Source organism: Vidua macroura, chromosome 6 (assembly GCF_024509145.1).
Source record: "Vidua macroura isolate BioBank_ID:100142 chromosome 6, ASM2450914v1, whole genome shotgun sequence".
NCBI classification, from domain to species: domain Eukaryota; kingdom Metazoa; phylum Chordata; class Aves; order Passeriformes; family Viduidae; genus Vidua; species Vidua macroura.
In genome coordinates, this window is record NC_071576.1 from 57,293,521 (window position 1) to 57,306,555 (window position 13,035).

The window sequence follows — 13,035 nt, forward strand, 5'->3', positions numbered from 1 at the left end:
CGTGGCCGGGCAGTGCCGGGCGCTCCCACAGGGCGGCAGCACTGAGGCACAGGAGAGAGTGAGCCCGCCCCCACCTGACCGGGCAGCGCATGCGCACTGCTGTGCCTAATGTCTATCACTGCGCATGCGCGAGCCCCCTATGTGCAGTACCTCGCACCGCCCGCAGGTGGCGACACGCGCGCGCCGTGCTGAGCCCCGGGTGCAGCCCCTGGAAACGGGAATTTTTGGGGCATTAACGAGGGAAATACCGCACCAGGACAGATCACCGGTAAATTGCAAGGCTTCTTCTTAGTGCTCCTCCAGCCACGCGTACATGCAAGTCCACGATTTTCCCAGTACCTGCTGGAAAAATGAAAATTTTCCTCGTCTTCTGAGTGTTCCCAGTCCAGGGTGAGCATTTGAGGAATAAATACCTGCTCCCCGTGTCCCAGGAACAGCTTTTCTATGTGAAAGCACTAGGAACAAGAGCTGGGCTTTGTCTCACCTCACTGTGCTCTAGATGTGATTCTTCATTTAGAGATAAAAAGATAAATTCAGGCTCCGTCTTGCTGCTCACCAGGGAGAGATCAACAGCTCCTAAAATCCCACTCTGTGACAGATAGAATAAATAAACATTGATTTTTCTCCTGGATAGCATTAATCATGGCTTGACAGAATTACACCAGAGAGTAAACCAAGGATAGGCACCGCAGGCTCCTGCCAAATGGATCCAAACTTAAAAATCATCATTATTGGATAAACCTTGGCTGAAGGGCTGAGTTTCACCCCCAGAACCTGACATCCCGTTCCAGATATCCCAGAAGCAATGTGTCTGGTCTCCTGGTGCTGTAATGAGGATTTAGAACTGCTTTTCATCACCCACGAGGAGATGCCGGAGGCGAGGTGGCGCCGGGACTCCAGGACGGCGCTGGAGATGTCACAGATAATGAAAATCGAGCGCTTTGGGGGCTGAGTCCTCCCCGGGGGCAGCCTCCACCTGCCTGCATCTGGAAATCTGCCCCTGTCAGAGAACTGGCTTCAGTGCTTTGATTAATCCAAGTTCAGCCTCGCTTTTTCTTACTCCACAAACCTTTGCTTGGTGTGAAGGCTCGGAGACAGAATGGAAATGAATTCAGTTAAAAAGCAGGGATTAGATTTCAACCCTGCTGAGAGGGATGAGGCTGGTGCTTGGTCTGTGTGGAATATTCATCCCTGTCCTCCAGGGGCAAGGATCTCCACTGGGGCACCTGCTGTCCTACTCAAATTCCATAAGATCCTTGTGCGGGGCAGTAGAGGACCTTCCAACAGGCTGTACTAGGATTCACCAGGATCAGCCTGTCCAGCCTGGCCTTGGACACTTCCAGGGATGGGCCAGCCACAGCTTCTCTGGGCAACCTGTTGCCAGGGCCTCAGCACCCTCCCAGGGAAGGATTTCTTCCCTATAGCCAATACAAACATAGCTGGAGGAAGATTTTGGCTCCTCTTTCCTCCCAGGTGCAGCTGGAGCAGGTTTTCATGTGCTGTGACCTCTCAGGTAGAATTAGATGGATCAACATGCTCAAGGTAGCCCAGAAGAGGATGTGCCATGTCCCAGTGAGACCCACACACGGTCACACAGAATCCTGGAATGCTTTGGGAATTGGTTGCTTTGGAAGCAGCTCCTTAAGAGGGGACCTGCACTGATAAATAAACACAGTTAAATAAATTCAGTCAGTTTCAGAAAGTTAAATGGAAACCTGAGGACTGATTTCCTACTTCTATATACGTATATAACATATTTGTAACTTCTATATTATTTTATATATTAACAAACATATAAAAGTAATTTCAATATATTCATTTATTTTAACATGTAAAGAAAATGTTTATATATAATTCCTTAATATATATAAAAAGCATTTTTTTCTTAGAAATACACAATTGTATATCTACAAATTTATCTCTTGGAATATGTAACCGATCTATTGGCATCACAGGGAATTAAGAAGAATTTATGTAGGAAATCAAGATTCAGGAGTTGGGAGACAGCCCAGGATTTAGAGAAGTGTTCCAACTGCAAAACTGGGATAAAGGGAAAACCCTTCAGGAACTCTTCTGCTGAAAATTATTTTTAAACTTCCTGGTGATGATTATAGTCTGAATTGAAGCCCTTGAGGCTCAAGCTGACTCTTCAGCCTGTGCCCGGAGTGTGCCTGCTCTGAATAAATCCCACATTCCCACGTGACTGTGTCACCCCGCCACCCTTCACCACCAGGCAGCAAGTGGAGAAATCCATGCCATGTTTCCATTAAAAAATGTTTTAAATAGATCAGATGAGTCAAAGCCCCCAAACACATTGTTGTCTCCACCAGGGGAACCTGTGGTGACTCATGCAAAGCCTACAAGGAGAGAGGATGAGTCCTGGGCTGAGATGACTCAAGTCCTGAAACCTGGAAGCAGGAATAATCAGAAAACTGCAGCTGGGGTGGAAAATCAGCCTTGCCTTGGTGGAAAGAGACTCACTGGAGAAGAGATGGTGCGGGAAGTTTGGACAACATCAAGAGGTTTGGAGGCATCGAATGAGCCGGGCGCGTCTGAACACAGCACGCAGAATTATGGAATCCTGGAATGGGTTGGGTCGGAAGGGATCCTAAACTGATCTTGTTCCACCCCTGCCATGGGCAGGGACACCTTCCACTCTCCCAGGCTGCTCCAAGCCCTGTCCAAGCTGGCCTTGGACACCTGTGCTGGGGCCAGATAAGTTGCAGATGCCCTGTCCCTGTCCCTGGAAGGGATGACATTTTGTGCCGGGGCGGGGGGGAGGGAGATGTTCTTATTTAGGGACAAATAAATACAATAATAAATACAATAACATCCACAGCATAACAATAATGCCTTAATTTTCCACATTAATTAGTGTTGCATTAAATTGACAACGGACATGGTTTAAGTGATTCCCAATAAATTTCGGTCAATTAAAATGAGACCAGCATTCATCCACATGCAGCTTCAAGGGAAAAAAAAACACCCCCCTCCTAATCCACTTCATGACCATTCCCATCCAGCAAAAAATTGTCCTAAAGCCACTTAAAGTTCCACCCTTTAGTTAATGGCAGCTTGAGTCAAGATACTCACAGGTCCTTGAGCTGGAGTCCTCAAGCCCCATCGGTCTCGCCAGAACCAGGAAGTTTTTCCTGTTCCATCCTCTAACGTGGCTGGAAGATTTTAACTTTTACACCTTCCCCACATAAGCAGTTGCCAAAGGGTCTCTGAAGCACCTGAAAAGAGAATGAGCCTTCCCCAGAGGCCTTGGGATCCATCCTGGAGTTTCTCTCTTGGGTTTTAGGGCTGGGATCCCCAGGACACATTGGAATGGATGCCCGCAGAGACGGAGCGATGCCGCTCACGTGCACAATGGTGTCAGCAGGAGTGAAACAAAATCAAACGGGTTTGTTGGAGACTTGAGTTTGAAAGATTTTTAAAATTCTTCTCTATTTCTATATTACCTTTTAATTATACATAATTATATTTGAATAATGTATTTTTTATTCATTATTTATGGGAGGAGGAAAGAAACATTAAGTGATGGACATATTAAAGGAAATTATTGCTTTATCTTAGCAATTATCAATTTTCTTTCATACTACGCATTCCCTAGAGCAAATGGAACCTGGAATTGTTTGGATTGGAAGGGACCTTAAAGATCATCCAGTTCCACCCCCTGCCATTGGCATGGACACCTTTTACTAGACCAGGGCGCTCCAAGCTCTGGCCAATGCAGCCTTGGACACTTCCAGGGTATAACTTTACCTGCTAAAATTCTCTTCCTCTTTTCTCAATTAGGCTTTTAAAAATTAAAGAAAAAAAATTTAAATTAATAAATAAAATAAATAAAGAGCCAACTGCTGCTCAAGAGTTGCCCACTCTTACCTAACAGATATGTGTATTTCTGGTTGAGAAATGAGTATTGTCACTTCCTGCCTTCTCACTTCCCTCTTGACCCCACCGTGCCGGCTGTTCAGTGTTCCCTGCGAAACAAGGTCGATTCCTCTTCTCCCCTCACTGGCCCCCCAAGTACCTTTCACTTCCCCATTCCAGCTGAGTCAGAGGCTCATTGCAGGGAGTCATCTGACTGTGTGCTAACGCTCTTCTCCTGCTCCATCTTGGTGGCCTCCACAGCTCTGTCCAGCCTGTCCTGCTGTCTGTGGCAATTATTCCCCATGAGAAAGATGCACTGTTTTCCTTTTTTAAAATTTTTTTCTGGCTCCCATTTGCCCATTTGGGACCAAAAAAGTTCATTTTGAAAAGCCCATTTTGTATCATGTGCTTCAACAGGGATTCAGGAGACCCACCTGCAGTCGTCTACATCAGCCAGAGAATCCTGGCCTGGCTCGGATTGGAAAGGACCTTGAAGCTCATCCAGTTCCACCCAGGAGGTCCAGGAGCTGCGGATGAGCCCTGGCAGGTCTGATCCTGCCCAAGGCTGAGCCCCTTCTATCCTGCTGCCCGCTGTCAGCTCTGCCTCTCTCGCACCTCCTCATCTGGCGCTCGATTCTGGCCCCGCAGCCAAGCCTGGCTGACAGCGGGAGATGGATGGGGCTGAGCCAGCTCCGCAGGGCATGGACACGTGTGGGGGATGCAGGGGGAACCTGGGGAGGCGGTTCCTCCCTGCTTCACATCACTCCTGGCCCTGGTCCCAAATGCTGGAGCTGCCTGGGCTGCCCCCTTGGCTGCCCCACAGTACCCGAGGACACGTGGTCCTCTCTGTGTCACGATGTTCAAGTGCCAAACCCAAGGCAGGACAGAAGGCTGAGTGCCAGTTGGGAGAAAATGTCCAGCTCTGTGCAGAGCAGGGAGGGAGTTCAGGCCAGTGCTGCCATCACTGGGACACCAACAGGTACAGAAAGCCACCAGTATCCCCACAAGGACATCCCCTGGTCCTCCAGACCCTCTCCCAGAGACTCAGCATCCCTCATCCCTCTAGAATACACTCCATGGTGTGCTATGAGACAGCATCCATGGTACCAGAGCAGTTTGGAGGGGAGTAGGGGGGCTCTGGAATAACCCCTCTGCTTTTCCCAGTGAACGCCCCATCCCAGTGTCTGTCCCCTCCCACAAAGAGCCCTCAGCCCTGCGGCGCCTGCTTGTCCCCATCCATCTCCCGCTGTCACTGCTGAGGGGCACAGGGGGTCCCAGGCTCCAGGGCAGACACTGGACCCACCTTGGGGGGGTTATGGGGAGGGGGCAGCTCGTTCCTCCCTCTGGAGCCGCAGAGGCTCTGCTGGAGCAGTGGATCTTTGCCAATGCCTCAACACCTCACCGTGATTTGCAATATCAGGTGGTGACGGCCGTGTACCGAGAGGGGCTTTGCCTGGGGGAGCCCCCACCTCCCCCCACTCAGATCTGTGATATGAAGGGACAAGAAGACCCCAAGAAAGATGTCCTTGCCCAGCCCGGGGTATCCCAAGCCCTGTTTGGGGACTGGCGGTGGTCCCAGCGGTGCCACCGCTCCCCTCCCGTCCATCATCACCGCGTCAAGGCGCAAAGGCAGGCTGGGCAAGGGGGCCGTGCTTCAGCCCCCAAGGACCACCTCAGCTCCAGCCCCCGCCTCTCCATCCCCGAGCTGGGGCATAAAACCCCCGGCAGGCTGCAGGGACACTGCAGAGCCAGCGCTGCACTAAGAGGGGGCTTTGGCAGGGTCCCACAGCCGCCATGCCGGGGAACGGAGCCACGGATACCTCCTGCCCTCCCACCACAGCCATGGCAGGTAAAACCAACCCATGACAACACACCCTGCACCCAGTGGTGGGGTCCTGCGGCGTTTCGGGGGGCGGCAGGGATGGGGATAAAACCCCACTGTGGTGGGGGATAGGACACCTTGATCTGCCACCATCTCCATGGAGGAGAGTGTGATGGGGTGGCCCTGCACGGGGTCTGTTCCTCCCAACCAACACCCCTTCAATCCTCTGCAGCCTTCCTGGGGGGCCCAGGTGAGGGGTCTCCATGCACCCCCAGCCTCGGATGGGCTGGCGAGGGGCCGGGGGCCAGCGGCAAGAACCGGCACGTGTGCCACGCCGCGGCACGGCTGGAGATGGGCAGCCTCTGGGAGGAGTTCAACCGCCTGGGCACCGAGATGATCGTCACCAAGGCAGGCAGGTGGGAACCGGAGTGGCCTGGGGGGCTGCAAAGGTGGGGGGGGGCACCCCCTTCCCACCCCCTCTCTGCGCAGGAGGATGTTCCCCACCTTTCAGGTGAAGCTTTCGGGGTTGGATCCGTTGGCCGACTACGTCCTGCTCATGGATTTCATCCCGCTGGACGACAAGAGATACAGGTGGGGATGGGGCAATGGGGGCGGGGGACCAGATCTGGGGGTGCTAAGCCCCTCCCTGCCCTGCAGATACGCCTTCCACAGCTCATCCTGGCTGGCGGCGGGCCGGGCCGAGCCGGCGGCTCCTGGCCGCGTCCACTTCCACCCCGACTCCCCAGCCAAGGGTGCCCAGTGGATGCGGCAGATCGTGTCCTTCGACAAGCTCAAGCTGACCAACAACCTCCTGGACGACAACGGCCACGTGAGGACCCCGCTGCGGGCTGGGTGATGGGGGAGACACAATGCATCCCTGCCTGGGGGGGGTCCTGCCACCTTCTCTTTCCCACCCCTAGATCATCCTCAACTCCATGCACCGCTACCAGCCCCGCTTCCACGTCGTCTTTGTGGACCCGCGGCGCGACAGCGAGCGCTTTGCTCACCAGAACTTCAAGTCCTTCAGCTTCCCCGAGACCCAGTTCATGGCAGTGACAGCCTACCAGAATCACCGGGTGAGCACCAGCCAGACGGAAATTGGGGCACCCTCCCAGGAGCTCCCTGACCCCGCTCCCCTCCGCAGATCACCCAGCTGAAGATCGCCAGCAACCCCTTTGCCAAGGGATTTCGGGACGGCGACCCCGAGCCATGGTAAGGCACGCCTGGATGCTGTCCCCACACCACGGCCAGGATGTCGAGCCACCTCCCTGAGCCCCCACCCCACCTCTCTTGCAGGTGTGGGGTGCCAGCAGGGTCCCTCCTGGGTGCGATGCCCCGCGCCCGGGCCACTCCGCTGCCCCCCCGCCCCGAGAAGCAGGAGAAAGGTAGGGGGGCTGCAGGGGGGGCCGAGCCCCTGCTGCTGCCTCTCCCCCCCACAGGGACTCCACGCAGCCATGGGACTCTGGCTGCTGCCCCCCAACAGCCAGCAGCACCCCCCAGTTTCCCTGAGCTCCCCGCACCCACCTTCCAGCCCCTCACCTGCCCCCCTGGTGTCTTTGTGGGAGCCAAACCCCGCACCCTGCCCTACCCTCTGCCTGCCTTCCCCCAGCTCAGCACCTACGGCCCCACCACAGCCCCCACCTTTGGCTACAGCCAACAGTGATGGGGGGCACCCCCAAGCACCCCCTGCAGCTCCTACCCAAGCAATGGCAACACAGAGTTGGGGGGAGCCACAGGAATGGCTTTATTCACCACCAAGGAGGCTCCAGGGGTCCAATGGCGGGGGGAATTTAGGGCACAGCCGATGTTCCAAGCCCCTGGAATCCCCTTGGCATGGCTAGTCCCAGGTGTCCGGGGCAAAGGCGAAGGGGCACAGCTTGTACCCGGCACCCACGTAGAACTTATTCTGGAACTCCACCCTGGCAAGGAGAGGGGGTTGAGGAGTGCTCTGGGGAGGTCCATCACCCCCCCCCAGACCCATCCAGTGACCCATCAGCTTTGGGGGCTCACCAATGCAGGCGCAGGGCATGGAGGAAGGCAGAGAGCCCCTCCATCACCAGCAGGATGGCCACGGTCAGCACGGCGAAGGCGGCGAAGACGGGCACCAGCACCACACCGCCCACGTAGCTCAGCCCCACGAAGCCGTTCCGCATCACCATGGACCACAGGACCTCCGAGAGCTCTGGGAATGGGAGGGACAAGAGCAGGAGCGGGGAGTGAGGGTCTGCCTGGCTCTGAGTGGGACAAGGGAGGACCAAGGGGACTCACGGGCGTGTGCCAGGCTGAGTGCCCAGAGTCGCAGGTAGGACGCGGTGTTGGAGACACAGCCCAGGCAGTACTCGATGGTGTGGATCGCCTGATGCATGAAGATTTCGGCGAAGTCCAAGTGCTGCAGGGAGGGAGGGGACACGGGACATCAGCAGAGGGCACAGATACCCTCATCCCACCACCAAAGCCCACCTGGATGCCCCTCACTTTGGCATCAGGGCTGTGCCCCCCGCTCTCCACGTCCTCCGTGGTGGCATTGACAGAGTTCCCAGCCTCCTGTCCCTCCAGCAGCGGTTCCTGTTCCCCCGTGGCCAGCGGCTGCAACGGGACAGCACCAACAGTGAGACTTCCTTGTGACCCCCATGGAGCCCCCCACGGCCCCTGCCCTTACCGTACTCGGGGCACGCTGCCGGCACCACTGGTACAGCGGCGTCCCCAGGAGCAGGACGGGCACCGACGCCAGCGCCAGCACCACCAGCACCATCTGCACTGGCACCTGGGGCACGAGGACAGCATTTTGGGGTCTACCCCACCTGAGAACAGCCCCACTCCTGACACCTGCTCTCCCAGCCAGGGTGGGGAGCAGGTGCCTGCCAGGGCGGTGGGGTGGTACCTGCCCCGGGTAGAGCGGGAGGTTCTCGGCATTGGAGGTGAAGAGGAACATGTCGATGAAATGGATGAGGATGCTGGGGGCCACCAGGGAGTCAGCAGCACTGAACTTGATCCACTTGTAGAAGATGAGGAAGACCAGGTAGCCAAAAAGAGCCAGGAGGAAAATCATCTCTGGAAGGAACTCCAGGACCAGCCGGTGCCGCTGCTGGAAGTGTCTGGGTGGGAGGATATTGGCCGTGCTCAGCCCGTCCCTTCTCACCCTTGCACGTCCTCGGCACCCACCGAGGTTCAGGGGTACAAGACCCCAGGTGCCACCCCATCCCACCCAGGTGAGTCCAATCCCAGTGCCCTTGGCATGCCCAGAGCCCGTGGGTGCAGCCCAAGGACTCACACGTGGTTGAAGACCCCCAACATGACACCGAAGCCCATGTGCACGATGCCCAGCACCACTGACATCTTCATCTTGAAGGAGTTGAGGAAGTTGAGGTGGTTGGTGGCCAAGCTCCAGATCTATCACAAACAAGGTGGGTGAGACTCTGCATCACCCCACAGAGGGTCCAACCTCGTTGTCATCCCCACGGGCCACTCACTGGGTCGATCCCAAACGGATATGGCCCTCGGAAGACACCGGTGACATTGGGGTCCAGGGTGAGCGAGGGGTGGGTGGCGAGGTACGCAGAGCTGGGGGCAGAGTGAGGGGTGTCAGTGCCAGCAGTGAGCTGGGGACCCGAGCAGGGGGCATGGGGGTGGGACCCCACCTCCAGGAGGAGTGGTTGGCCATGGTGGCCACACTCCAGGCAGAGGGGAAGATGGCAGTGGCTTTGCTGAAGCACTCATTGTAGATGAAACCGGTGTAGATGGAGAAAGCACCCATGAGCAAGATGAGGTAGCGCCCCTCGAAGAATGTCAGCCAGATCTAGGGGGGCAAACACAGATCCCATGTCCCACACCACCTCCCCTGCCCTACACCATTCCCTTCCCACAGCACCACCCTGACCCATACTGGCCCCGAGTCACCAACCCCATCCTGTATCATCCAACCCCATCCCACGTCCCCAGCCATGTCCCAAACCTCCAACCCCAACACCATCCCATGTCTGTGACTCTGTCCCACCCCTCCGTTGTGCCCCCACCTCGTTGGTGCCCTGCCGCAGGCGGGGGCTGTCCTCGTACAGCACCATCCAGAGCGCAAAGAGGAACATGAGCAGCCCGTGCCCCACGTCCCCAAACATGATGGCGAAGATGAAGGGGAAGGTGATGATGGCGTAGGGTGCTGCGAGACACAGGGGCTGCGTTACACAAGGTGTCCCCTCTCAGCCCTGGGCCTCAGGGGGTGCCAGGGGGCCTTACCGGGGTTCACCTCCTGGTAACTGGCCACCCCATAAGCATCCACGATGCTCTGGAAGCCGGCGGTGAACTTGTTGGTGCGGATGAGGGTGGGGGGGCTCTCTGCGGTGGGGACGCGCTGCACGAAGCACTCCACGCTGGAGCCGCTCTGGTACTGTGGGAACAGCACCCAGAACCTGACCCTGGCACCCCCCGTGCTCTCCTGCCCAGCACGTGGAGCCTGCCCCCGGCACCCACCCCACAACACCCCCCTTTCCTGGCACCAGCCCCCAGCACCCCTTTCCCAGCACCTGGAGCCTGCTCCTGGCACCCACCCCACAATCCCCTCCAGCCTGGCACATGCTCCACCATGATGAGGGGACATCGGACACCAAGTGACCTCTGGCATGAGAACACGGGGACACTGAGCAACCTCACAAAAAGGACACGGAGACACGGAACAACCCCTGACACGAGGACATGGGGACAGCGACAAACCCTTGACGTGAAAACATGGGACACCAAGAAACCCAGGCGCAAGGACATGGGAACACAGGACAACTCCTGACACAAGGACAACTGAGCAGCCCCAGAACAAGAACATGGATACACTGAACAATTCCTGGTGCGAGGACACGGGGACACCGAGCATGCCCAGGATGAGGACACTGAGCCACTCACAGATCCCTGGCGCAGGGCATCCTGCACTTGGGTGAGGTCCCGCACGGGGCACCAGACTTCGGCGATGAGGCACTTCTTGGTGACATCGAAGCTGCACTGGTTGAGGACGAGGTAGATGGCCTTCATCTTCTGCACCTGCACGCGCCAGGTGGGCAGCACCTGTGCCACCTTGTCCAACACCTCCGCCAGGTACTTCTCCGTCTCCTCCAGCGTCTGCGGGCACCTGTGTCAGGGATGGCAATCCAAGCGTGGCCCCCACATCCCCTCATGGCACCCAGCTCACCACGCTGAGCTCCTGGATCTGGCCATGCAGCCTGGTAATGGCTTCTGTCCTGCTGGCCTCACTCTCCGGGTATGCATACACCTGGCAGTGGAAGCTGGGACAGAGGGACATCGCCCTGTCAGGGGGTGTCCGGGCTCCCCAGCCCGGCCCCGCAGCAGGGTCCAGAGCGGGTGTTATTAAATAAACCTCCCTGTGGGCAGATGCATGGCCACTCACCAGTCCGAGATCTTGCGGATCTTCTGCCCAATCTGCTCGCCCCAGTAGGAGATGAGGAAGATGACCCAGGTGATGTTCTCACCCTGGGGACAGCACTGTCCGTGTCACTCTGGTGTCCCAGCCCCCACAGCCCTGCCAGCCCACCCCCGGGTACTGCCTCACCGTGGCCAGGTCCTCCATAGGCTCGGGCATCTCCACGAAGGAGGCCACCAGGTACCCGCGGCAGGCGCGCCACAGCAGCCGCTCGAAGGCGGTCACTCGCCACGGGTGGATGACGCCGGCCACGAAGCTGCAGAGACACAGCGGGAGTGTTGGGATAGGCAGACCGCTCCATGGCTGTGCCACTGCCCCAAAGGTCATCTCCAAGCCTTATCCCACAGTTTCCCAGCTGCCCCACGGCCACACCACAGCCCCAGAGCCCCTCTCCACTCCCCACCCCACACCCTTCCCCCTCTCACTTGATCTTGCGGTCGAGGTGCTGGTGCAGGGAGGGGTCGAGGATGGGCTCACGCTCCGAGAGCGCCCGTGGCCGCGGCGGGGAGCCCAGGGGGGCCTGCGGCGATGCGGAGCAGAGGGATGAGCCTGGGGGAAACTGACGCACAAAGCAGCACCCCCAGGTCGGCGGGGACCCCCGGACCCACCGGCAGGCTGGTGAAGCGCTGTCCCTCGCGCAGCACGTGCAGGTACTGGCGCAGGTCCCGCAGGCGGCCGCGCAGGGACGCTCGGTTCCGGGAGACCTCCCGCAGCTCCTGCGCCAGCTGCTCCGACTGCTCCTGCACCCGCAGCGCTTCCCGCGCCGCCGGCGCCCGCGGGCTCTCGGGACACGGCCCCGGCACCCGCCCCGCGGCCCGCAGCTCCTGCTGCAGGAAGGCTGGAGAAGTGGGGGACACGGTCAGGCTGAGCCGGGCGTTCCGCTGAGAAGCCCCCCAAAGTCAGCCCGCGGCCCCCCGGCACTCACTGAAGGTTTTCTCCATCTCCTCGCAGCGCCGCACCTCGCCCACGAAGCGTCGCTGGAAGGGGCTCACTTTGGGGTTCAGCTGCGGGGGTACAGTCAAGGCATGGCCCCACACTGGATTGGCGGGTGCAGCACCCCGGGGGAACAGGCAGCCCGGGCACCAAACCCAGCCTGACCAACTTCCCTGTTCCCACGGCACCCTAGAACACCCACCCCAAACCCGACCAGAACAAACCCCCTGTACACAGAGCACCCCAAACCCAGTGCACCCAGGCCCACCCAAGCCGAACCCCCTGCACCGCAGACACCCCAAAACTTCCCCCCAGCCCCTACTTACGTCTCTGAACTCCAGCAGCCCGCGCTCCCCCAGCTCGCTGATGCAGCTGTAGGCAGAAGCCGACTGGAGGAAGAGCTGGGCCAAGCAAACCTCCTCGCTGCGGAACAGGGACCCCATGGCCCCCCGGAGACGCCCGGTCCGGCCCGGGATGCGGAGGCGTCAGGGCACACACCTGGGGATGGGACAGACTGGAACAGGAGGCAATGGGGAGTGGGATGAGAATGGGAAACTGAGAGCTTCCTCAGGCGTGAGGGCGGGAAAGGGGGACAGCAGGGCAGAGGTCGCCCCGGTGTCTCGGCGGCTGCGGCGACGGAACCGGGTTGTCCCCGTGCTGTGAATCGTGGGAAACCGGCCCGCTCAGTCACACGCGGCTGTGCCCAGCACCGGCCTGGCAAAGTACTTTCGAAACCCCCCCACCCCCGCCCCATTCAGCTGCCTCTGAGTCAGGGCCAGCGCATTCCCCGCCCCGGGACCGCCCGGGCCGGACCCTCTCCGACCCACCCGGCCGTGCTGCCCCCCCCCCCGCCACCGAGCTCGGCCGGGATCCAGCACTTCCTCTTCCCCAGGAAGAGCCCGGCCCCGGGGAGGGACCGAGCGGCCCGGCCCCGCCGCCCCCCTGGAAACCCGTTCCCCGGGACGTACCGCACCCCGCACTGCGT

General features: G+C 58.7%; 2 protein-coding genes across 2 annotated transcripts; one reads left to right on the plus strand and one right to left on the minus strand.

The window, feature by feature from the left end:
- Positions 1-5,670: 5,670 nt before the first annotated feature.
- On the plus strand, positions 5,671-7,361 carry TBX10 (T-box transcription factor 10). Its single transcript, XM_053980738.1, has 8 exons — positions 5,671-5,725; positions 5,931-6,114; positions 6,188-6,289; positions 6,356-6,527; positions 6,619-6,774; positions 6,843-6,910; positions 6,995-7,083; positions 7,138-7,361. The coding sequence occupies exons 1-8, from the start codon at positions 5,671-5,673 to the stop codon at positions 7,359-7,361; spliced, it is 1,050 nt and encodes a 349-aa protein (XP_053836713.1).
- A 57-nt stretch (positions 7,362-7,418) lies between these two features.
- TCIRG1 (T cell immune regulator 1, ATPase H+ transporting V0 subunit a3) lies at positions 7,419-12,812 on the minus strand. The gene is made up of 19 exons (XM_053979954.1): positions 12,377-12,812; positions 12,043-12,121; positions 11,726-11,955; positions 11,543-11,637; positions 11,247-11,373; positions 11,085-11,167; positions 10,869-10,962; positions 10,586-10,798; positions 9,929-10,079; positions 9,712-9,851; positions 9,337-9,494; positions 9,169-9,259; positions 8,970-9,088; positions 8,580-8,793; positions 8,358-8,462; positions 8,174-8,284; positions 7,967-8,087; positions 7,709-7,880; positions 7,419-7,617 (listed from the first exon to the last, which is right to left on the minus strand). The coding sequence occupies exons 1-19, from the start codon at positions 12,491-12,493 to the stop codon at positions 7,536-7,538; spliced, it is 2,502 nt and encodes an 833-aa protein (XP_053835929.1). The 5' UTR covers positions 12,494-12,812; the 3' UTR covers positions 7,419-7,535.
- Between the last annotated feature and the right edge of the window lie 223 nt (positions 12,813-13,035).